Source organism: Acomys minous (genome assembly GCF_964271855.1).
Source record: "Acomys minous genome assembly, chromosome: 16".
Taxonomy (NCBI): domain Eukaryota; kingdom Metazoa; phylum Chordata; class Mammalia; order Rodentia; family Muridae; genus Acomys; species Acomys minous.
The window spans coordinates 1,402,523-1,426,393 of NC_140498.1; the positions used below are offsets into that span (position 1 = coordinate 1,402,523).

Here is a 23,871-nt window from a genome sequence, read left to right on the forward strand (position 1 = left end):
GTGACTACTGTTGGAGGCCGAGATGGGACACTCATTTTTCTTTTTAATTTTTTCTTTTTTCTTTTTTGAGACGGGTTTTCTCTGTGTAGCCCTGGCTGTCCTGGACTCACTCTGTAGACCAGGCTGGCCTCAAACTCACAGAAATCCGCCTGCCTCTGCCTTCCGAGCGCTGGGATTAAAGGCGTGCGTCACCACGGCCCGGCTTGACACTCATTATTCATTGGAAAGAAATAGCTCCAGTATAACGAAAGGGTCCAGGAGCACAACATAGTTATCCAATCAGATCCTATGGAACCACACAGCTATCCTTCCCTGTTGTTACTCCGGGCGTTTTTTAGGTCGCACTCTACCCTTGCTCTCGCCGGATGTAAATGCTGCCCAAACCCACAATGCATGTTGGGAGTTGTAGTTCTTTTTTCCCCTCAAGCCTGGAGGCGGCTGTGAGGTCATCGGTGGTCGCCCAGACGCGCCAGCACGTGGGGAGAAAGGGGGCGGTGCGCGCCGGCGGCCCTCAGCGGAACGGAGCAGTCTGCGCCCGCGCCCCTTGCGGCGGTCATCCCGACATGCCGGAGGAGGCGAGCCTCCCGCCCGCCAAGAGGTTCCGGCCGGGCTCCTGCCCTCCCGGGAGGCGAGTGGTGATGCTGTTGACGGCTGGCGGCAGCGGCGGAGCCGGAGGAGGCCGGAGGCAGACGCCGCCGCTGGCCCAGCCCTCCGCCAGCCCCTACCGCGAGGCCCTGGAGCTGCAGCGGCGGAGTCTGCCCATCTTCCGTGCGCGGGGCCAGCTATTGGCCCAGCTCCGAAACCTTGACAGCGCGGTCCTCATCGGTGAGTGGCCACTTCGGTGGGCCTTCCTTGCTGAAGATTTCTGGCTTTGCCGGGGCTTCCCCCCCATAAGTGCTTCTTTCTCCTTTTGCGTTGGTTTCTTCAACAAACTTGAACGGTTTTCTGTGCCAGGCGTGGACAGGGACTTAGGGAAGGGGGCGGACAGAGTCACCCTGCTGGCTCTGACTGCCCTGTGCGACTGACCGGCGTGTGTGGGGACATATCGGAGGCTCTGAGCGCTTTGAACGATGGTGGGCCTCACCCAGGCTGCGGAGCCGGGCCCCCGGGGACCGACGTTCTATGCAGCGATGGAGAGACAGGCGGTAGAAACAGTTCAGTTCACGAGAACCAATTTCTTGTGTACGAGAAGAGCTTAGCAGCGTTCGAGGGCAGGGAACTGATTTCAAGTGGCTTTTGCTACTCAGCGTTTAAGACCGAGGCGCCCCTGAGGGAATGTCAGGAGCGAGAAAGAAGAGGGTCAGAGAGTGCAGAGCTCTGAGGGAGGGAGGGAATAGATGCGACAGCGAAGGCGCACAATAAGGGGGAGAAAGTGCACGTTGGATTTGTAGTGTGGTATTGATTGCAGCTCCTACTAAGAACGTTTTCACAAGAACTTTCAGGACAGGTCTGGCACTGGCCTGAGGAGTAGTTAGGAGAGGAAGAACGAAGGCAGTGAAAACAGGCTTCTGCTTCGGCCAGATGGAGAGACGCTGAGCAGCTTGCAAATACTTACAGATTTTTGTCGAGCTGAGGAGAGAGGACACTGAAGATAGAGTAGGGCTAATGGAGCAAAGGTCAGGAAGTGTAAGGGAGGGGGCAGGCGTTAAGGGTTGTAGAGAGCCCACCTGGCTCAGGAGAAAGGCCGTCTCGGGGGAGGGAAGAGTGGTGCAAGAGCACTTGTAGCAGGAAAGTCACCTTTGAGGACTTTATGTGATACAGATGCAAGAGTTCAGATGAAAACAAAAGTCCCGGAACCTCAAGCAGTCCCTTGGGGAGATGGCGACAGAAGACAGGCTGCAAAACCAGAAACAAGTTGGGCGGTAGAGCCGATGCCCAGGTGCATCTTGGTCCTACATCTGCACGGTTAGCATATTTTATTTTAGCAATAGTCAGTTGGCGTAGGAGTGGAGAAGATGCACAAGAGACGTTGATTCAAGTCTGAGGACTTAGCAGGAAACTGCAGGATAATCAAATTCCTATTCCGAGATGCTTGGCTAAGTCAGGAGAGGTGAGCAGTCAGAGGCAGGCTGGGAGCTGGGGGGAAACGCAAGGCACACACGGGCCTGGAGGACCCCAGCTAAAGGGGGTACGCGGTAGCCAAGAAGGACCTGCGCATTTCCGAGTTCCTCTAATCAGGTGCTGGCTCTGTGCAGAGGGTTCCAGCCTAGGAAGAGGCCTCCGCCTTCTGGTATTAGCAGAGGGCAGAAACATTTAAATACGTCCGCGCTGTTTGCACTGGTCCATGCTAGAAGAGAGGTTATCAGACACAGAGGACCCCAGAGATGAGGGCCACTACTAGGACAGCCTCCAGGGTGAGAAGTCGTAGCCTGGCTCCTCCTTTAACTTGCAGGTTAGCATGACCATGCCTGGTAGGTGTCGAGCCCACAGTTGTGTAGGCAAAGGCAGGAGGTGTGAAGAGCTCAGCGAGCAGCAGCCAGAGAATCTGGGGTAGCAATCTGTGAATAGAGATGTCTCCATAGCAGTGTATGCCAATCTGTACAGCTGTCCTGTTTCACTTTATGTTGTCGCTATACCAGCTACCTACTATTATACATGTTTCCAGGGTTTTGGTTTTTTGGTTTTCATCTTGTTTTGCTTTCCATTATGGGCCAAATTGAATAAAACGTCTTTCTTTTCTTAGACTCAATTTCTGCAGGTAGGATTCTGAGCCGAACCATATAAACATTCTAACATTTTAGGGGAGTTGTTTGTTTGTTTTATAGTCTCTCTATTTTGAAACTTGCTGTCCTAGAGCTGACTGTATAGACCAAGCTGGCCTGGAAGTCAAACCTATCCGCCTGCCTGTGCCTACCTCGATTAAAGGCATGTGTCACCATCCCCGGCCCAGGCTATGGGCTTTGCCCTCCTGGGAAACAATAGCAAAGGCTGTTCTCCAGCCTGTGCCCTGGTGCCCTTTGCCTGAGGCTGACCAGCTCAGCCTTTTCTTCTGTGGTTTTGTTTTGTTTTTCCTGACTTTCAGCTGTTTATTTGGCAAGCTTACCTTAGTGTCATTTGAGTAAGTTTCTTTTCTCTCCTAGGGGAAACTGGCTCTGGGAAGACAACTCAGCTCCCACAGTACCTTTATGAAGGGGGAGTCAGCCGCCAAGGCGTCATTGCTGTGACCCAGCCCCGTCGTGTGGCCGCCATCTCTCTTGCCACCAGAGTCTCAGATGAGAAGAGGACTGAGCTCGGGAAGCTGGTACTCACCGCGCTCTTACTTTGAACACTGTCTTACTAACTGGCACCCACTGTGCGCCTGCCTTTAATTGTTCTGAATAAGCGTTTTTTCTTTCTGCATCTTCCACCATGTTGTTATGTCAGCTCAGGCTCTCCAACATGAGGCACAAACTGGCTTCAGCCCTTCTGCCTCAGCCTCCCGTATGCCGGGCTCGCAGGGGTGTGCCATGACACCCAGTTGAGCTGTGTGCCACTTTCTCACCACTGCTAGTTAGGGCTAATCTCAGAGTTTCCCCAGTTCCAGAGAGACTGGTGAGTCAGTCCTGTTAGCTTTGATTTCACAGCTATTGGCAAGTTGGGTAAACTAGATGTGGGTTTTCTTATTTAGGGGTGTGTCTGTGTATGTGTCTGTGCGTTAAAACACTTGAGTGGTGCTGGAGGCCGAACTCAGGGCCTCTCACATACTAGGCAAGTGCCCTGACACTGAGCTGGACCTTGATCCCTAGTTTATGTGTTTAAGACTATAGACACATCGTATTTTGTTTGTTGGCTTGATATGATTTTTTTTTGAGATAGGGCCTCATTTGTAGCCCTGGGTAGTGTGGAGCTGACTGTATAGGCCTGTCTGGTGGCCTTGAATTCATGGCAGTCCTCCTGCCTCTGCCTGCAGAATGCTGGGATTACAGGCATGCAGTATCATGTCTGTCCAGAAACCTCTTTTACATCTATTACATGTGTGTATATAATATATATTATACATATATGTAGATTTCTATAAAATATGAAACTGTTCTTTACTATATATATATTATAGAATGAGTCTTGAAACTATGTAGGAAATAAATTCATATTTGTATTGTATACGTGTGTTACAAGTCAAAGTATTTTGGACCTCTTTCATGCCTGTACATAAATAGCTTGAAGTACAGGTTACGGTTTTTTGTTTCTTTTCCTTTTTATTACTGTGTATGTGTCACACATGGAGGTCAGTTCCCACCTCTCTGGGCTCTAGGGATTGAATTTAGATGGTGAGGTCTGCGTGGCCAGTGCTTTACCCACAGTCCATCTGCTTGCCCCTCACTTTAATTCTCTGTGATGCTGCATTGCAGGTAAAAGAGTCCAGAGTTTCTCTCTCCAGATAGACTGCGCCTGAGGGGCTGGGGCAGAGTGCTGCTGGTCTCGTTCACTGTGACACCACAGTGCGAGGACCGTGCAGGACATGCAGCCCGCGACGTTCAGTGAGTGGTTAGTGGGTTAAGGAGTCCTGTTTTCTCACAGGTTGGCTATACAGTGCGCTTTGAGGACGTCACTTCAGAAGACACCAGGATCAAGTTCCTGACAGACGGCATGCTTCTGCGGGAAGCAATTTCAGACTCCTTGCTGCGGAGGTACAGCTGTGTCATTTTGGACGAGGCCCACGAGCGGACTATCCATACAGATGTGCTCTTTGGAGTAGTGAAGGCTGCGCAGAAGAGGCGAAAGGAGCTGGGGAGGCCGCCTCTCAAAGTACGTGGCGTGTGTGGCACCTCGGCCTGCCCAGCACCTCGGCCTGCCCTCCAGGGGGTCTGTGTCCTGCCTCGGCCTGCCCTCCAGGGGGGTCTGTGTCCCCCCCCCAGGCTTGCCCTCCAGGGGTCTGTGACCCCCCTCGGCCTGCCCTCCAGGGGTCTGTGCCATGGCCTCAGCCTGCTCTCCATGGGGTCTGTCGTCCCCCCTCCCTGCCCCCCCCTGCCCTCCAGGGGGTCTGTGTCTCACTCGCTCCAGGGGGTTTGTCTTGCCCACTTTGCTCCTGGCAGGCAGGAGACCGTCAGCCGCGTGGGAGCAGCGCAGGCCTCAGCCCTTTGCTTTACGCTGCCCGGTGCTTTGCTCCCATTCCTTTCACTCTTCTCCACAGGTGATTGTGATGTCAGCCACCATGGATGTCGACCTGTTCTCTCAGTATTTCAATGGAGCCCCCGTTCTCTATCTTGAGGGTCGGCAGCATCCAATCCAGATCTTCTACACCAAGCAGCCTCAGCAGGACTACCTGCATGCAGCCCTCGTCTCCGTCTTCCAGATTCACCAGGTATGGAAAGGGCGGAGGTCCCGGCAAGTTGTGTTTCACCTTACAGTTAATAGTGAGAGCAGTCAGTAGTGAGAGCAGTCAGTAGTGAGAGCAGTCAGTAGTGAGAGCAGTCAGCCTGGGAAAGAAAAGCCGCTGGCCTGACAGCTTTGTGACCAGTGCCGCTTGTGGACCAGGATGAGGTCTAGCAGGTAACGGAGGCCTGGAGGCCTGAGTTCAGTGCCTGGGATCCATGTGGTCAAACAAGAAGCACCTCAAAGTGTTTCCTCTGACCTCCACATGTGTGTCATGCACACACACACACGCACACACACACACACACACGCACGCACGCGTGCACACACACGCACACACATAAATACAGTAAAATGATCCTTTTTTAAAGGTTCTTTTGCTACGTCTGTTTTTGCCTCTTTTTATGATATTTCTTATTTTCTCTGAAAAGAAAAATAGTTCCACTCTGGTCAGCAGCTGTCCTCCTCTGAGCCAGAAAGCTGTGATATGTTAGTGGAGCAGCCTGTGTGCTTGTCTTTATATCGGAACTCATGGGGAAGGGGAGGGAAGCATACTTTATGTGGCAGCCCAATGCACTGTACAAGTGTATCTAGTCTTGCCAGGTACCCTGGGCTGCCTTCCAACGTGCCATCTTCCTGCCCCCAACTTTCCTGAGTGCTGGAGTTATAGGTATGCACCACCACACATGTCCTCGGGGGTTTCAAAACTTTTAGGTATTACAAGATATCTTTTTATTTTATTAAACACTTACATTCACATGTGAGTGATTGAAGGCTGGGGGATGGGTCCGCAGGTAGAGGGTTTGCCAAGGAACCGTGAAGACCCGACTTTTAGAGCCCCGCACTCACATAAGAAGCCGCCTATGGCGCTGTGCTTCTGGACTCCCAGGAGTTGCAGGGAGGAGGGATGGAGACGGGTGGATCTCTGGAACATGCTGGCCAGCCGTCCTAGACAATGCCTGAGCTCCACAGTCAGTGAGAGCGAGAGCGGTGGACGAAGATTTGCTTTCTGGACTCTTTATGCGTGACACACATGAACACATGTTTGCAAAAAAGATTTTCAGTGATTAAATCTTACTGTTTTGGTTTGATGTATATAGACTTTTTATATTAATTTCCTGAGAAAACCTAGAGGCAAACAATTTTTTGTTTTAAGCTAAATATTGCTTATGTATTTCAAAGTTTTCGAAAGCCAACATTTGGTCTGGGACTGTAGCTCGGTCTGTAGAAGGATGGCCCTGCATGCATGAAGTCCTGGGTTCTATCAAACCCAGCACTGTAAAGCTGCCGTGGCAGCACATGCTGAAGGCAGAGGCAGGAAGGCCAATAATCCAGGCCGACCCGCCCCGTGCACTGAACTTGAGTTCAGTCTGGGTGACTTGAGAACTATTAGTCCCAGAAAAGAAACCGAAGGGTTGATCTTAACAGTCTCAATTAAGGAGCCGGGCGTGGTGGCGCACACCTTTCATCCCAGCACTTGGGAGGCAGAGGCAGGTGGATCACTGAGTTCGAGGCCAGCCTGGTCTACAAAGTCCAGGACAGCCAAGGCTACACAGAGAAACCCTGTCTCAAAAAACCAAAAGAAAAGAAAAGAAACCAGTCTTTATTAAAACAGCAGTGGAGGCACATGCCTTTAATCCCGGCGTTTGGGAGACAAAGGCAGATAGACCTCTGAGGTTCAGGTTAGCCTTGTCTACATAGTGAGTTTTAGGCGAGGTAGCCAGGCACGGGGACTCACATGTCAAACAGACCTATCAGTCTACAGACTGAGTCCCAGCCGTCAGGAGTGAGACCAGAGAGGACTCGGCATTCCCTGCTTTAAATACCGTGCTTGTGTTACTGTCCCTTGACTTAGCATCACTCACCATTATGTGCTCATTCTTAAAACAGTAGGCCAGGATTAAGACTTCCTTCTTCCCATACTCTCCTGTGTTCTCCGTCCCTTCACCATAGCTGTATTATAATAGTCTTTAAGTCCAGCCTCAGTAATTACAATATTAGGAGCATACATTGTTAGCACCCCGCTGTTCCTGCCCTGGGCTGAACAGTTTGTGCACGCCTTCAGCATAATACATTTTCCACTGTCTCTCATAGCAGCCATGCAGTGTGCTGTGTGTGGTCTGTCTCGGTGTTCCTGCTGCATCCAGTTGAGCAGGTTGCTTTGCCAGGCCCTCCTCCTGCCCTGCCCCCTGCCCTCCTCCTGCCCTGCCCCCTGCCCTCCTCCTGCCCTGCCCCCTGCCCTCCTCCTGCCCTCCTCCTGCCCTCCTCCTGCCCTGCCCCCTGCCCTCCTCCTGCCCTCCTTCTGCCCTGCTCCCTACCCCCTGCCCTCCTCCTGCCCTGCCCCCTGCCCTCCTCCTGCCCTCCTCCTGCCCTCCTCCTGCCCTGCCCCCTGCCCTCCTCCTGCCCTGCCCCCTGCCCTCCTCCTGCCCTGCCCCCTGCCCTCCTTCTGCCCTGCTCCCTACCCCCTGCCCTCCTCCTGCCCTGCCCCCTGCCCTCCTCCTGCCCTGCCCCCTGCCCTCCTCCTGCCCTGCTCCCTGCCCTCCTCCTGCCCTCCTCCTGCCCTCCTCCTGCCCTGCTCCCTACCCCCTGCCCTCCTCCTGCCCTGCCCCCTGCCCTCCTCCTGCCCTGCCCCCTGCCCTCCTTCTGCCCTGCTCCCTACCCCCTGCCCTCCTCCTGCCCTGCCCCCTGCCCTCCTCCTGCCCTCCTCCTGCCCTGCCCCCTGCCCTCCTCCTGCCCTGCCCCCTGCCCTCCTCCTGCCCTGCCCCCTGCCCTCCTTCTGCCCTGCTCCCTACCCCCTGCCCTCCTCCTGCCCTGCCCCCTGCCCTCCTCCTGCCCTCCTCCTGCCCTGCCCCCTGCCCTCCTCCTGCCCTGCTCCCTGCCCTCCTCCTGCCCTCCTCCTGCCCTCCTCCTGCCCTGCTCCCTACCCCCTGCCCTCCTCCTGCCCTGCCCCCTGCCCTCCTCCTGCCCTGCCCCCTGCCCTCCTCCTGCCCTGCCCCCTGCCCTCCTTCTGCCCTGCCCCCTGCCCTGCCCCCTGCCCTCCTCCTGCCCTGCCCATGCTAGGCCAGTGCCCTACCACTGACTGTGCCCTCTGCCCACATGTCTCCACCTTTCAAACATGAGTTGAGCCCTCTTGTCTCTCGTTGTCTTTGTCACTTGGGGGCAGTGATTTCCCCTTCTTTCTAGGGGACAGATATAGTGGCATTTACTCTCAGTTTGGTAATGTGTGAAAGAGAAGAAAAAGCTAATCTGTCTCTCTTTGAACTGCCAAAAGCCAACTTCAGATGAGAATTTTTGTTTTAGAATCTGTTTTTTTTTGTTTTGTTTTTCAAGATAGGGTTTCTCTGTGTAGCCTTGGCTGTCCTAGACCAGGCTGGCCTCGAACTCACAGCAATCTGCCTGTCTCTGCCTCCCTGAGTGCTGGGATTATAGGCATGCGCCACCATGCCTGGCTTTTATTTTAAGATTTCATTGTGTTGGGGCGGGGCTTGTACGTGTGCACATATGTGCATGGTGTGTGTTGAGGGAGGGACAGAGCACACGTGTAGAAGTCAAAGGACAACTCCGTGGAGTTGGTTCTCCAGTCCACCTTCACACAGGTCCCTGGGCTCCACGGAGGTGACCAGGTTTACACAGCAAGTGCCTTTACACCTGCGCTGCCTCACAAGCTCCCAGTTCAGTGAGAGACCCTGCCTTAGGCAGACATATGAAGGAAGACCCTGACATCTTTCTGTGGCCACACATGACCACACGCGCACACACACGCGCACACATTTCATGTACACACCACACTCAAAAAGAAGGGAAAGAAGATTCTAAAACTACGGTTTTTTTGTTTTTGCTTATTATGTGTATGGGGGTGGTGCTCAGGTTACAGTGTCCATGTGGAGGTCAGAGAACAGCCCAAGGGAGTCACTTCCTCCCCTCTACCCTGTGGGTCCTGGGAACCAAACTCAAGGCGGCAGCCTTGGCAGCGAGTGCCTTTTCCCACTGTGCCATCTCAACAACCTAAAAGAAGTTCTGTACAGATTTTCCTGCCCTCTGATTAGGCTTTCATTGTATTGTCTTAGAAAAAGCAGTGTGTCAGTTTCCCTTAACAACATCCTTACCTGGTTAAAGGACGTGGCTGGCATGTTGACAGCTCTGTGCATCTCTGGTACGGACCTTCTCCCAGGGAGATGATCCTGGGACAAACAAGTCTGACTTGTTTCATCTCTTTATTTAAAAAGTGAAACAAAATTTAAACCCTCCTGGAAACATCACCCTCATCAGTATTCTTTCTCTCTCTCTCTCTCTCTCTCTCTCTCTCTCTCTCTCTCTCTCTCTCTCTCTTTGTAGGAAGCCCCCTCCACTCAGGACATCCTGGTGTTCCTCACTGGTCAGGAGGAGATCGAAGCAATGAGCAAGACCTGCCGAGACATTGCGAAGCACCTTCCCGACGGCTGCCCTTCAATGCTCGTCCTGCCTCTCTATGCCTCCCTGCCCTACTCACAGCAGCTCCGAGTCTTCCAGAGGGCCCCAAAGGTGAGCGCGCCACCTTCCTGCCAGCCACATTGCGGGGTATCAAGTCAGATAGACCAGTGGGGCCTGAGTCCCTGTCACCGTCACCATGACCCAGAGCTGTGGCAGCAGGAACGCTCAGGTCATCTGGTTGAGAGGGAGCAGCTGACCAGGCCACAGCTGCAGGGAGAGCTGTCCTGTGAGGAGAGGGGACAGTTGTCAGAGGAAGGAGGGCATAGAGGTGTGGAGGCTGAAAGATAACGAGGGGCTCCTCTGAGGGCTGGTCCATAAAGCCACTGTTGTGTGCCAGGCTCGGTACGGACACCCAGACCATCTCTCATCCTCATGGAGTGCCGCGAGGGATACTGTGGCCCCCAAGAAGGGAGGTGGGAATTGCTGAGGACACACAGGACGGTCCTGGTGGGGCCAGGATTCCCGCTCCCGTCTGTCCACCCCCTTCGGATCTTTAGCTAGTTCCCCTGCATCTCATGGCCTCAAGTTAACCTCAGGACCTCCATGAGAGGACCAGTGCGCTATTTTCCCTTTGTCACTTACCAGGCACAAGGACTGAAGTTGGCACAACACTATTAACGATGAAATCACCTTTTCTTAATTATACAAGTTGTGAAAATGCATAGTGAGAATGTTTTCAACTTCCAAATCATGTGTGTGTCATTCGACCTTTTGGTTTTCTTCCTCCTTTTAGGGCTATCGCAAAGTGATCATTTCAACCAACATCGCTGAAACCTCCATAACCATTACAGGAATAAAATATGTAGTTGACACGGGCATGGTTAAAGCAAAGAAGTATAACCCTGGTGAGAAACTGTAGCTCACGAATGTCTCCTGTGTACAGTGAGCAACCGTTACAACTGTAACCCCAGCGTTTCCTCCCAAGTAAACACTTCATGTTTGTGAGGAGCTGAAACCTGAGTGGAGCAAGTCATGTCTGTAAGTGAGGCAGGAAGTCAAGCAAGGGAAGAGAGCAGTTGCAGAGAACCTGGGAGGGACAATCAGCCTGTACTGAGGTCTGAGAGCCCACCGGAAGCTGGGGGACAGTGGTGGCAAGAAGGCCAGGGACAGCCTGGTACAGTCAGGGTCTCGGAAGGGCTCCGGAAATGTGGCTAGTGTGGACTCTGAGGAAGGAGACAGTAGTCTAGGCTGGAGCAGGCCGCACAGAGGGGACGCATCAGCTGTTTCCTACAAGTGTCAAGCTGGCTTTAAGTCAGCTTCACATTTCCTATTCATACTTTGCTTTACTTCCAGGAAATAGACATCACACGATCTGTTGTCTCACAGAGCTGGGGAGGGACAACAAAGATGACAGGGCTTGTCATCATTGCTTGATGTATGACCAGCCTTGTTAGCAGCTAGAAACCGTCTCAGCACTAAAATCCCCAAGAAATCCTCAGTGCTGAGCAGCAGGGTAGTTGGCCAGCCCGTGACATAAGCTTCTGAAGCCATTCTCCTGCCCCGTGCTTGCAGAGGTTGCTGTGCTGGTTTTCTTAACATTTTGCACATGACTCATTGCTAGGCTCAATTTCACTGTGAGGTTTAAAGTGTCTGAGCTTTCTTGTTTAGCCTTGAGCTTTCCCGGACCCCTGTGTTGCAGAGACACTCAGTGGTGCTCAGCATCACTTCTTTTTGCCAGCGTTCTAGAAATAGTTTGCTCACGTGACAAAGCAAAGCGCTCATGGCCTTCTCCCTGCAGACAGTGGCCTTGAGGTACTAGCTGTACAGCGAGTGTCAAAGACGCAGGCCTGGCAGCGCACAGGCAGGGCCGGCCGAGAGGACAGTGGCGTCTGCTACCGGCTCTACACTGAGGATGAGTTCGAGAAGTTTGAGAAGATGACAGTGCCAGAGATCCAGAGGTAGGTCCAGCTCGCCCTGGCCTCCGCCCACCTGCTCCTGTCCTCGGGCTGTACTAGTATTTCACGAATGCTCTCTGGGGAGCCGTTCTGACTCTGGGGTCAGGGACAGACAAACAACCCTCGTTTCTCCCCTCACAGGTGTAACCTGGCAAGCGTGATACTTCAGCTCCTAGCCATGAAAGTCCCAAATGTGCTCACCTTTGACTTCATGTCCAAACCCTCTCCAGGTGAGCTGGAAGTCAGACAGACAGATGACACTAGCAGAGGAACTCTTCCCCCAGGAAAAGCACCCTGAGAGAGAAAGCAGCATTTGGTCCTCCTCTTTTGCTGACTTGATTTCATTTGTCCTGCAAAGGCAGGTTCCGTGTCACAGCACCATAGTGCAGGGACCCAGAAGCCTCTTCAGGCATCCATGGGCTGCTCCTGAGGTGCCCAACCCCAATGAAAGAGCAAAGAGATCTTATCTCTGTGGTAAATTGGGACTTTACTAGTCCCTGCCCTTCCTGGAGGAAGAACTTCTAAGAACAGACACTAAATGGTGTCAGCTTGGCACCTGGGCCTTATCACCATGCCATTTCCCCTTTAAGGACATGCAGTTGGTAAGAGAGAAAGTAAACTGTCAGTAGGTGTCCTGGGTCCCACCCTGCACCTCAGTTCACTTCTCTCATAGAGACATTTTCTGCCTGTCTTCTACACAAAACTCTGTGCGTGTGGGAACGTGTAAGTCTTTAAAAACACAAATAGCACACAGGGCACACTGATGTACCTAGAAAGGAGTGCCAAGTGTAAAGTGTAAGGGCACTGCAGCCAGCGTCTGTGTGCTGCCCACACCTGAGCGGCCACGCCCTGGGCCCCTGCCTGGCCGGGACCTCCTCCCCGCCGCTCTGGGCAGCTGCTCTCCCGGCTGCTCTCTACATCTCTTGTTACTTAGTGGTATCATTCCGGCTTAGAGAGGTGTGAGGACAGCAGCGGGTGGGTCGGCGGTGTTTGTAGCGTTAGAAGCACCCAGCTAGCTGCACCTTCTTCCTGTTTTGGACTTCTGGCTCCTTTTTATGTCTCCATTTCTGTAGATCACATTCAGGCGGCCATTGCCCAACTGGACCTGTTAGGTGCTCTTGAACATAAGGATGACCAGCTTGCCCTGACTCCAATTGGAAGAAAGATGGCAGCATTTCCTTTAGAGCCCAAATTTGCCAAAGTAAATGACCCCTCCTTATTCCCCTGTGTGTGCACTGCAGGTCAGGAAACACCCAAGCCCAGCGCTTTAAATACAGCATTTCACCTCCACCTTGTGTGCAGTGCTGATCTGTGTTGTGTGTGGGGTTCAGAGACACCAGCCACAGCCCCGCCCACAAGATTGGGGGTCCTGTGGGGTCACAGAGAGGGGAATGGCACTGACGCAGCGCTGCGGTCTTAAAGGGAGGCTTCAGGAGAGAGTACAGAAGCGGTGTTCAGAGGCTAGGGAATGGACTCACGCGTTTCAAATGTGACTTTTCCAGACCATCCTTCTGTCCCCCAAGTTCCACTGCACCGAGGAGATTCTCACCATAGTCTCCCTACTGTCTGTGGACAGCGTCCTTCACAACCCTCCTGCCCGGAGAGATGAGGTGCAGAGTGTCCGCAAGAAATTCATATCCAGTGAGGGGGATCACGTCACTCTGCTCAATATCTACCGGACCTTCAAAAACATAGGTGGGAACAAGGTGAGTCTGGTTCCTGCCTTCAGGCATGTAACACATCTTAAAGAGTCACTCAGTGTGTGTGTGTGTGCGCGCGTGTGTGCGCGCGTGCGCACGTGTGTGCACGTATACAAATCTGCCATATGATACCTGTAGAGGTCAGGACAACGTGTAAGAGTTAGTTCTGGTCCTCCGTGGTATGAGTCTGTGAGGTTTGGTTCAGGTTTGGCAGCTGAGCCGTCTCACTGGCACTCAGTTTATACTAAAAAAAAACAAAAAAAGGTTCTGATGCAGCAAAAAGTGCTGAGTCCTTCCTTCCTAAGGGCTGTTCTGCCCTTGGTGTTGTTCTACCAAGAGGACGCCAATCATCTGTGTTTAAAGTAGAGTCTTGCTTATGTGTGTAACCCAGGTTGACCTCAGACTTGTGATCTTCAGCCTTCCGAGTGCTGGACTACAGGTGTGAGCCGCACACCCAGCACTGAGGACATGCCTCTCACCAGGGCTTGCTTGGCTGTTCCAGTTGGTTGGCTACCTAGTAAGACTGTCTCAAAATAACCAGAAAAGGAAGTGTTTTCCACATCCGTCCGCATTGTGGCCTTTTAGTGGCATCCGTTTCCATCATGGCAGTGTCATCTTGCTCGGGTCTCTGTGCTCCGGAGGGAGAGTGCTATGGGGCAGCAAGTGAGCTCAGACATGGTTGAGCTGGGGCCTGTGGCTCAGCTTCACCTGCCTTGCCGGCGCTGCCAGGCCTTCAGTCCTCCTGCATGGCCCCTGGGGGTTCCATCTCCACTGACCCTCCAGCTGTTGCCTGAAACCACTTTGTGATCTGTTTGCATGTTCTAACCTCCTTGCCGGAGACAGCAGCCTTACATAAGTTTACTAGGCATTTCTATGTGTTGTGTCCTTTTTCTCCAGTTCCTTGGTCTTTTTCTCACTGGTTCTTGGTAATATAGTGGTACATGGCCTTTATGGGTGTGGTGGCACATGCATCCAGCTTATAGCTGTTTTCATGATGGCCCTACGATGGGAATCTTTGTTTTGTTTAAGTTTAAATAATTCGTACTTTCCAGTGTAAAGGTGCTTTCCTGTGCTCTTTTTGGTACCTAAAGAACCCTCTGTGCCACCTGGGTGTTTTTTGAGCACGTTGCCTCTGCACAGAAATAAGAGAATTGAGAGGTCTCTTTTTCTCCTATTCAGGACTGGTGCAAAGAAAATTTTGTCAACAGCAAGAATATGCTACTAGTAGCTGAGGTCAGAGCACAGCTGAGGGAAATCTGCTTAAAGGTAAGGAAAGGTTTTATGCTACTATGGGGTCTTGAATTGCTTGTTACCAGTGGTATAAAGGAATTGTAGTTACAGAAAACAACTTGAATACCCAAGAAAATAAGAGTGACTCATAATTCTACTCTCTCTTACTATTATGGTTTATTCCTAGGAATCCATGGTGATTTTGGTTTCTCTTTTGCTTCCCTCCTCCCCCAGCACCCACCCAACTCTAGTACTGGTAACTGAGCCCACCAGGCGGTACTCTGCCACTGAGCCCATAGCTAATCTTTCACATTGTATCCATGACTTACATTGCTTCTGGGGGTGTGGTGCTGGGCATGGAACCCTGGACCTCATGCTTAAGTTTTAGAAACTTTATAGGGGGAAAAACTTTACAAGGAGTGTGGTGCTTGCCTTTAATTTAACCCCAGCACTTGCGAGGCAGAGACAGGCAGATCTCAGTGAGTTCAAGGCTAGTCTGGTCTACCAAGCTAGTTCTAGGACAGCCAAGGCTACACAGAAATACAAGAAAAAACAACAAAAAATATTACTAAAAATTGGAAAACACCAAGGAGGCAAAAAAGATGTGGCGTTGTTTGTTTGTTTGCTTATTTATTTATTTATTGAGACAGTTTCTCTGTGTAGCCTTGGCTGTCCTGGACTCGCTTTGTAGACCAGGCTGGCCTCGAACTCACAGAGATCCACCTGCTTCTGCCTCCCGAGTGCTGGTGTTAAAGGTGTGCGCCACCACACCTGTCTGTAGCATTGGTTTTTAAACCAGGGTCTTGCTTATGTATGTAATAACTTTGCTGTGTGCTTGAAACTTGGAAGCTGTCCAGCATGTGGGGTGTGGAAAATGGAGTCTCTACCTCCATCTTTTGTGTGGTTTATGCTGGTGCCGAGCCTGTGTTGAGCAAGCGTCCCGTATCTGCTAACGCTCTCAACGTTAGTGGCTCCCCTTTGTCATGTTCCAGAAGCCTCTGCAGGCTGCTCTCAGCAGGGTTTGGGTCCAGCAGCTCCTCCACCCTCCAGAGACTTCCTAGTTCATGCACCGGGGCAGCTGCTTTTCTAGCCTGGAAGTTTGTCTGGGGCGGGGGGTGGGGGGTGGGGGGCGGCAACCTCAGCACTGAGCTCTCTAGGAGGCTCCGTCTCTGTGCTTTCAAATCCCACCAAGTCTTCACCTGCCTTGGGGAGGGGTGCAGCTGTGGGTGTGAGTAAACTGCTGACCAGTCAGGGTCTCTATGAGTGAGCCTCATGGCAGGGGCAGGAAACTCCAGAGCTCTTCCCAGCCCTGTCCCCATGAAGCTGCCTCCTCAGCTGTCTCTTTCCCTGGGGCCGGGCTGACTTCAGCTTCCCTGTACATAGGGATAACTGGACTTCTTCCTCTTCAGGTTGTGTGGCCAGTGCTGTATCACCAAGTAGACCCCACGTGGTTGAGCGGGGTCTTTGGCTTTCTGCTTTTCAAGATTTGTTACTTTTAGATTATTTTATATGTAAGTCTTTTGCTTGTGTAGAGGAATTTTAATTCAGACCATGGCTTCTCAGGCAAGAGATCACATCCAAAGACATCCATATGATCCAACTGGAATACAAACATTGCCTTTAATCCCAGAAGACAGAGGCAAACAGATCTCTGAGTTCAAGAGCAAGTTTCAGGTAAAGAAAAGCTTAGGTCCAGACGTGGTGGTCCAGACCTGTAGTCCCAGCACGCAGGAGACAGAGGCATGCAGATCCCTGAGTTGTAGTCAGTGCTGTTCAGGCAGTTTGGTTGAGAGTGAGCTGAGAGGCGGTGGAGTGGAGTTCATAGCAGTTCAGTTCATGGAATTCAGAGGGAGTTTTATGTTGTTTTAAATGATCACAATGGGATCAAATTCCTGCAACAGTTTTACCTGGAGAGTTTTAGAGAAAACAAGCGAGACACAGGAAAAGACAGAACAGAACAAGCCGGAGAGTGAGAAGGAGCCAGAAGATTATATAGCATATCGGCAAAGTCAGTATGAGGCCAAGCAGAGCAATAAGTCAGAAGCTGAGAGAAGCCAGTGTCAATCAATCAGCTTGGACAGGCATTTGAGACAGAACAGCAGAGTTGAACTAGCCAGTAAGAGTTCAGAAAGAACTAGAAAGGGTGATCTTATCCAGCAGGAAGTCTCAGGGGCTGGAAACATTCTAGGCCTAGATTAGATTATATGGAGGATAGAAGCTTCTAGGAGTAGGCCTAGGTTACAGATGGAGGCAGTAAGCCTCCGAGACGACCTCCTGCATGCGTGGTGCCATGAAGATGAGAAGAGGACGTCAGATGCCCTGGAACTACAGTTGTGGGTGGTTGTGAGCCACCATGTGGGTGCTGGCAATGAGTCCCCTTTGCAGGGACGTGTGCCCTTAACAACTGAGCCTTCTCTGGTCCCAGGCCGGGTCTTGATAGATGACCTTAAAGCAAGAACGGCCAGCTGATTGCTACGAGCCGTTGAGCCATTCTAAAGTAAGTGGAGTGAATGTTTCTTAGAACCCGTACGCAGAAAACAGAGACATGCCCCACAGGGTACTAGACTAAGGAACTGAAAGAAGCCAATGGGGCTGCGCTGCCTTCCCCTGTGGGCTCCTCTTGCCCTTACTCCCCATACACTTCCTTCTCTCTTCTCACCTTCTGCTCCACATGCAAGTAAGAGCTTGTCATGGTCTCTCAGTCCGGACCTTGGCAGCGCCTGCTTAGATTTCCCATTACAGAGGCTGCATAGATCCAGCAGGTGGTCCCTTGAGCTTGGTCAGCCGCCCATGACCCGTCAGCTGTTGTGTAGAAGGGCGCTGACTGACAGCTGCATCCCACTGCAGAGGTGAGCGTGGCGTGCCTGCTAGGAGTAGCCTGTGCAGAGGCCTGGAGAGGGGAATCACTTAATAGGGCTGTGAAAGGTGAGGTGGTTGATTATAGAAGGTGATAGGGTCCCTGCAGAAAAACGCTTAGAAAAAGACAGGCAAGCGGTCTCGCTCGCAGTAGTTCAGTCGAGCGTCCCACGAGATTGGCGCTCTTATTAGGAGCACTGAAGACATTGAAAGTTTGGAGAAAGTGAAGCCAGGAGCCGTGTGGCACTGCAGGAAGCTTGATTAGGCTGCAGCGTGTGAAAGGCTTTGAGGGGAGTTGATGCAGACAACGTGAAAGGAAAACCACTCTTTCGAGGGTTCCCTGGTGAGAGGGTGGCTCCCCTGTTGTGTGATGCTCTTCCTGGAGAGATGGAAAACAAACAACTCACCCCAGATGGGGCACTGACAACAGACCAAATTGATTAAAGACACCAGTCCAACTTGGTGAACCAGGGAGTTTTTAGGCACTAGTTACAGGAGCAGAGATGACTTAAAAAGACAGCTGCGTCACCAAAGCCCACCCCCGCATGAGTGACAGCTCCTGAGAGCCTGAGCCTCTGCCAGGAAGCTCAGCGTTCTCTGCTTCTTCCCGGCAGGCTGACTGGACGGTGCTACCTTCATGTAGCTCAGCCAGTTTGAGCCTCTTTTAGCTAGTCCTGAAGTGTTTCAGCAGTCTGTATAACTACGTCCGCTGAGGATGGGGCCCTATGTCTCAGGGGCTCCTGAAGCCTTGAGTATTTTGCTTAGTGAGCGTGCCTGCAGGATAGTTTGAGTGTTTTACCTCCCTCTAGAGCATACTGTGTATTTTAGTTTAGTTTAGTGTGTATAGTTTTTGCCTTCATGTACCCACGTGTACTCTGTGCATGCCTTGTACCCACAGAGGTTAGAAGTCATTAGATCCCTCACAGGTAGAGTTACAGACGGTTCTGAGCTGTCATGTGGGTGCTTTGACTCGTGCCCAGGTCCTCTGGAAGAACAAACAGTGCTCTTAACTGCAGGCTCAATTTTCTTAGCAAATATATTTTACTACAAACTTATTAACCAAGAATACCTCACTTATAACCCAACTAACCTAACCAATAGGAAAAGGAGATTAAAGATACAATAACAAAACCGTAAGGATATCTGTTCTGAGGAACAACTCTCCTGGTGTAATCAGCAGGATTTCTTCTGCTGGAACCTGGAGTAACCAGAACCTGGAACCTCAGCAGGAGCCAGAGCCCTGAAGCCTTCCCTCGAGCGGTTCTCTCTAGGAGCGTCTCGAAGTGGGAGCGTTGAACAGCCAAAACTATCCAGTCTCCAAAGGCCCCGCCTCTTATTTTTGGCTCACATTTATACCTCCTTTCAGAATTTGTTCAAGGATGTTTTTCAGCTAGTTAACAACCAATCTCCCCCACATGGTGGTTCGGCTTCCAAGGGGATAAACATCACCTGCTCTCTCACAAGTCTTTTTCTCATCCCCCACCTGTGATTTGAACAAAAAACATGTTTATTTCTCCTTCACTTTACTGTTGAGGCATCTCTTCTTCCCCCATCCTCTATCTTTGTTTTTTTTATTTCAAGACAGGGTTTCTCTATGTAGCCCTGGCTGTCCTGGAACTCACTTTGTAGACCAGGCTGGCCTCGAACTCTGTCCTCAGAGATCCGCCTGCCTCTGCCTCCCGAGTGCTGGGATTAAAGGCGTGCGCTTCCATTCTGTATCTTGAGCTTCTTTCCAACCTGGATCGTTTTCTTTTTTTAATGGTTTATTATTATTATGTAAACAGTGCTCTGCCTGCATGTACATCTGCAGGCCAGAAGAGGGCATCAGATCACATTATAGATGGTTGTGAGCCACCATGTGGTTGCTGGGAATTGAACTCAGGACCTTTGGAAGAGCAGTCAGTGCTCTTTTTTTTTGTTTGTTTTTTTGGTTTTTTTTTCGAGACAGGGTCTCTCTGTGTTAACCTTGGCTGTCCTGGACTTGCTTTGTAGACCAGGCTGGCTCGAACTCACATCGATCCACCTGCCTCTGCCTCCCGAGTGCTGGGATTAAAGGCGTGCGCCACCACTGGCTAGCAGTCAGTGCTCTTAACCTCTACGCCATCTCCCTAGTCCGGATGGTCTTATCTTAACACACCCAACCTGTGTGTAGTATGTAGCCTATATGGATTTCTCTCTCCCATTCCCGGCTTTACAAGGCTGATATTTCCTTGTTTGTTTTGTTTTGTTCTTCTTCCAGGCTGTGCTCCCTTACCTGTGCCCTCATCCTCCACCTAAGCTGTGGCTTACGGCATTTGAAGAAACACCTTTGGATGTCAGTCAAAATTTGGCTTTGTGTTGGCTGCACTTGTTGCTCCCTTGCCCTGTCCAGCGCTGGGGAGGATTAATATTAGATCTTTTCTGTCTCCTAAAACAGATGTCAGTGCCACTCGTGTCATCTCGAGGGGACATGGAGAGTGTCCGCCGTTGCCTGGCCCACAGCCTCTTTATGAGTACCGCGGAACTCCAGCCAGATGGTACCTATGCCACCACGGACACACATCAGCCAGTGGCCATCCACCCGTCATCTGTCCTCTTCCACTGCAAGCCTGCCTGTGTGGTATACACTGCACTGTTGTACACCAACAAATGCTACATGCGTGACCTCTGTGTTGTGGATGCCCAGTGGCTCTACGAGGCTGCCCCTGACTACTTCAGGAGGAAGCTGAAAACTGCCAGGAACTGAGCTGCCCCAGGATGCTGCAGCATGGCTGGGCTAGAGCTTAGACCACAGCTGTCTTCCGAACAGGCTTGGGAGATGGAGAAACAGCACACTTCAGGGAAGCCAGACTTTTGGACTTTAAGAACTTGACGGCACGGATGAACCTCCTCAGATTCAACCACACAGACATGTTCACACTTAGACCATGAGAAGCTGGGGCTTGTGCTTTGGGTTTCACTGGGCCATTGTGGGTGACTGATTAACTTCTGACTTCAGTGTCTCATGCCAGTCAGGGATAAGACTTACTAGTTCAAAGTAATAAACAGAAAGTTATCCACAGATTTGCCTGGCACAAGATAAGACAGTGGATTGTAAGCCATTGTGCTTCCTGATACTAATTAGTTACAGTAGGGCCCATTGAGCTCCTGCCCCTGGGGCAGGGGATGTTTCTGGGAGGAGCCATAGGAAGCTACAGATCCAATTTGTTGATGTCAGTGTTTCTGCCCTCCCCACTCCCTCCCCATGGATCCCAGGGCCTCGTGCATGCTATGCAAACGCTCTGCCCCTGAGCCCATCCCCAGCCCTCACTGCTGCTTTTACATAGGAAATGGGAGACGCTGGCTCCCACAGACATTCCCAGAGTCAGGTGTGACCCGGCCTGTCGGGCTCAGGGTGCCGCGCGTTCTGTCCGTCTCCAAGCAGAGACCTGCAAAGCAATGTCTTGGTTGGTGCCTAGTACCTCTGTGCTTGCACGTCCCCAGCAATGCTTTCAGGAGACAAGCAGATTTCCTGAAACTAGGAAGCCAGTGGTAACTTTCTCCCTCGCTGGGCACCTGCAGATGTGTGCACATGAGGGAAGCTTCACCTCCATTCCAGCCGTCTGCTCAGGCAGGGCTTCTAGGGAAGAAACAGGGCAAGTGCTCATGGCTCAGAAGTGTCATTCATTTTGTCCTTTCTACCACACCCAGTGTTTGTTTGTTTGTTTGTTTTTCTTGGAGGCAGTTTTGAGGCAGGGTTTCTCTGTGTAGCCCTGGCTGTCCTGGAACTCACTCTGTACACCAGGCTGGCCTCAAACTCAGAGATCCACCTTCCTCTGCCTCCCAAGTGCTGGGATCAAAGATATGTGTCACCGCCCGGCCAGTCTTTGTATTTTTGATCTTATTTTCACTGTTCTTTTGCAGGGACCTGGAGACAGTAAGCTTTGCTACTTCCCAGTCAGGCACCACTCTCAACCTTCATTATCTGAGGGAAATTGTCAGAGGGAATTAGAGAAGCTGCTGCTTCCTAGTCCTGTGGGGAAAAGATTCACCTTAGCTGATTGTTAGAAGCAGCAGTCCCTGGTATGGCAGTACAGACCCGTAATCAACCGCAGATGAGATGGGAGGCCTTCAAATTCTAGGCCAGCCTGGGCTAGACCGTGTATCAAACTGGAGAAAGGGACAAAAAGCACAACCAGAGAATGTTCAAATCTAGAAAGAAACCAAATTTAGCTCTTTTGTTGTGCTTAATTGATCCAAATATATCTGTACTGCTAGGATTTTGTCATTCATAAAATAAATTGTATTATTTATAAGCAGAGGGCCAAACTGCCTACAAGGCACTTCAAAGACATTGGGCAATTTCTCCACTCTGGGTCCAACAAGCTCTTTCCTGAGAGGATAGCCTGCCTGGGCACTTACCTTCCCAGGGTCTCCTTCGTCCACAGCAGTGTCTGTTGAGTCTGGTCGAGGCTTTATTATAACCCTAGCCATGGGCAATCAAGCTTTTAGCCAGTGCTTAGGGTAGCCTGGGTACTTGTGACTAGTTCCTTGATAAAATGGTTACATGACCAACTTTCTTAAAAGCTCTCCAGAAAGTGTTTCCTTTTTAAGTATACTTTTTCTATTTACACAAGGTTTATTTAGCCTTGCTTGGTAAGGGGAACTTTTGTATTTTTAATAGAGCATTCATTGTGCTGGTTAAAGAAAACAAGGGGGAGGCAATATATCCTCAGCACCGAACAGATTGTGGTCCTCAACAAACTAACGAGGTGTTTCCCCGGTCAAGGGAAACTGAGCTTGCACTGACTGCTGAGTGAGGACTGGGAACCTAACCTGGAGTGACTGGCTGCAGCTGCAGCAGAAAGGAGCGACGGATACAGTTTCTAAGTAACTTTAATGTTTATCTCTTTAACACTGTGGTGGAATTTTAATAGAGTATTTAGTTTTTTATTGAGCTTTTTAAGGAATTGCTTTTCAGTAAAGCTGCTCAGGGATTACATCAGATGGAAACCCCATTCTGACTCCAAATCTTACTACAAAGAAGTTAACGGTTATCTTGAGCTGCAGGGACAGTGCTCTTGCTTTCTTAAGAAAGTGAAAGGTAGCTGGATGTGGTGGCGCACGCCCGGGATCCCAGCACTCAGGAGGCAGAGGCAGGCGGATCTCTGTGAGTTCGAGGCCAGCCTGGTCTACAAAACGAGTCCAGGACAGCCAAGGCTACACAGAGAAATCCTGTCTCCAAAACAAAGCAAAAAGTAAAATGTTACATGCATGATATTACTGCAGTACAACCTGAGCTACTTTTCCAGTTGACAAATTCTCCAACCTGAAGAATCTAATCTGGACAGTATAGACAGCCAACAGATGAACTTCAGCAACTTCCCTGCGCTGTAGGTGTTTGTGTCTCTGTAACCATGGCTGGCAACACCCAGGGCAACAGTGTCATCATCAGGTCCCCTGGGAAGACCTTTGCACCTCTGCCATTTGTAACAAGATTCCAAAACAGCAAAACATTTCCTGTGACACAAATCCTTGTGCTCCAGTGACCAGGACCCATTTGCAACAGTGGCCATGCATCTAAGATGCCTTCCTTGAGCACATGAGCTATACTTTACCTGCGGGGAAACAATTTTATATTGATTGCTGTAGTATAGAAAAATAACAAGTTGACTTGGACTTGCACTGTATTCTTATCTGATCTCAAGCATAAGAGCAGTCATTGTATATAATGCTCAGACTTGCTTTTGACGATCAAATCCATTAAAAAATGAATCTTGCATGTGAGCTGCGTAGCCTCTTTTGTTGGGCCTTCTTACTGATCTCATTGTCAATTCACCTGGTGAGACTTGGTAGCTATCGTCTACTTTGGGTTTTTTGAGACACAGTTCTTTTAACTCTGATTGTTCTGGAACCACTGTGGGGACCAGGCCGGCCTTAAACTCAGCTGTTTGCCTCCACCTGCCAGGCGCTGGGGCCGTAATGCACAAGCAGGGGTTTTCGGTGGTTGGTTTGGTTGGGTTTTTGTTATTTTGGGGTTTTGCTTTTTTATGTGTTTGAGTGTTTTGCCTACATGTCTGTGTACAGCATGTCCACACGCCTGGTGTCCATGGAAGTCAGAAGGGTGTCTGGAGCCCTGGAACTGGAGTGACATGGTTGTGAGCTGGCATGTAGTTGCAGGGAATTGAACTCAGGACCTTTAGGAAGAGCAGCCAGTGCACTTGACCTCTGAGCCATCTCTCCGGCCCTTGATTCTTAACCTAAATGTGATGACGTAAGCCACAAACTCCTGCTCCCAGGAAGATGATCATCCATTAAAACCTGGAAGAATTGATGGGCAGTGCAGAGGTTTCCAAATACATTTTTCATCCTGCCCTTGGGGTTCTGGGTCTAGTGTGGTGAGGTCAGGAGCGCCCTCTCCACAGCCGCTGCGTGCCGATCAGCCTGAGCTTTGGAGAGCTAGGCGGTTC

General features: G+C 51.0%; 1 protein-coding gene across 1 annotated transcript; it reads left to right on the forward strand.

Moving 5' to 3' along the window:
• Positions 1-457: 457 nt before the first annotated feature.
• DHX33 (DEAH-box helicase 33) lies at positions 458-23,183 on the forward strand. The gene is made up of 12 exons (XM_084763004.1): positions 458-825; positions 3,081-3,241; positions 4,498-4,725; positions 5,111-5,281; positions 9,628-9,813; positions 10,496-10,607; positions 11,501-11,660; positions 11,799-11,887; positions 12,731-12,858; positions 13,160-13,363; positions 14,537-14,623; positions 19,860-23,183. The coding sequence occupies exons 1-12, from the start codon at positions 564-566 to the stop codon at positions 20,166-20,168; spliced, it is 2,097 nt and encodes a 698-aa protein (XP_084619130.1). The 5' UTR covers positions 458-563; the 3' UTR covers positions 20,169-23,183.
• Positions 23,184-23,871: the final 688 nt, after the last annotated feature.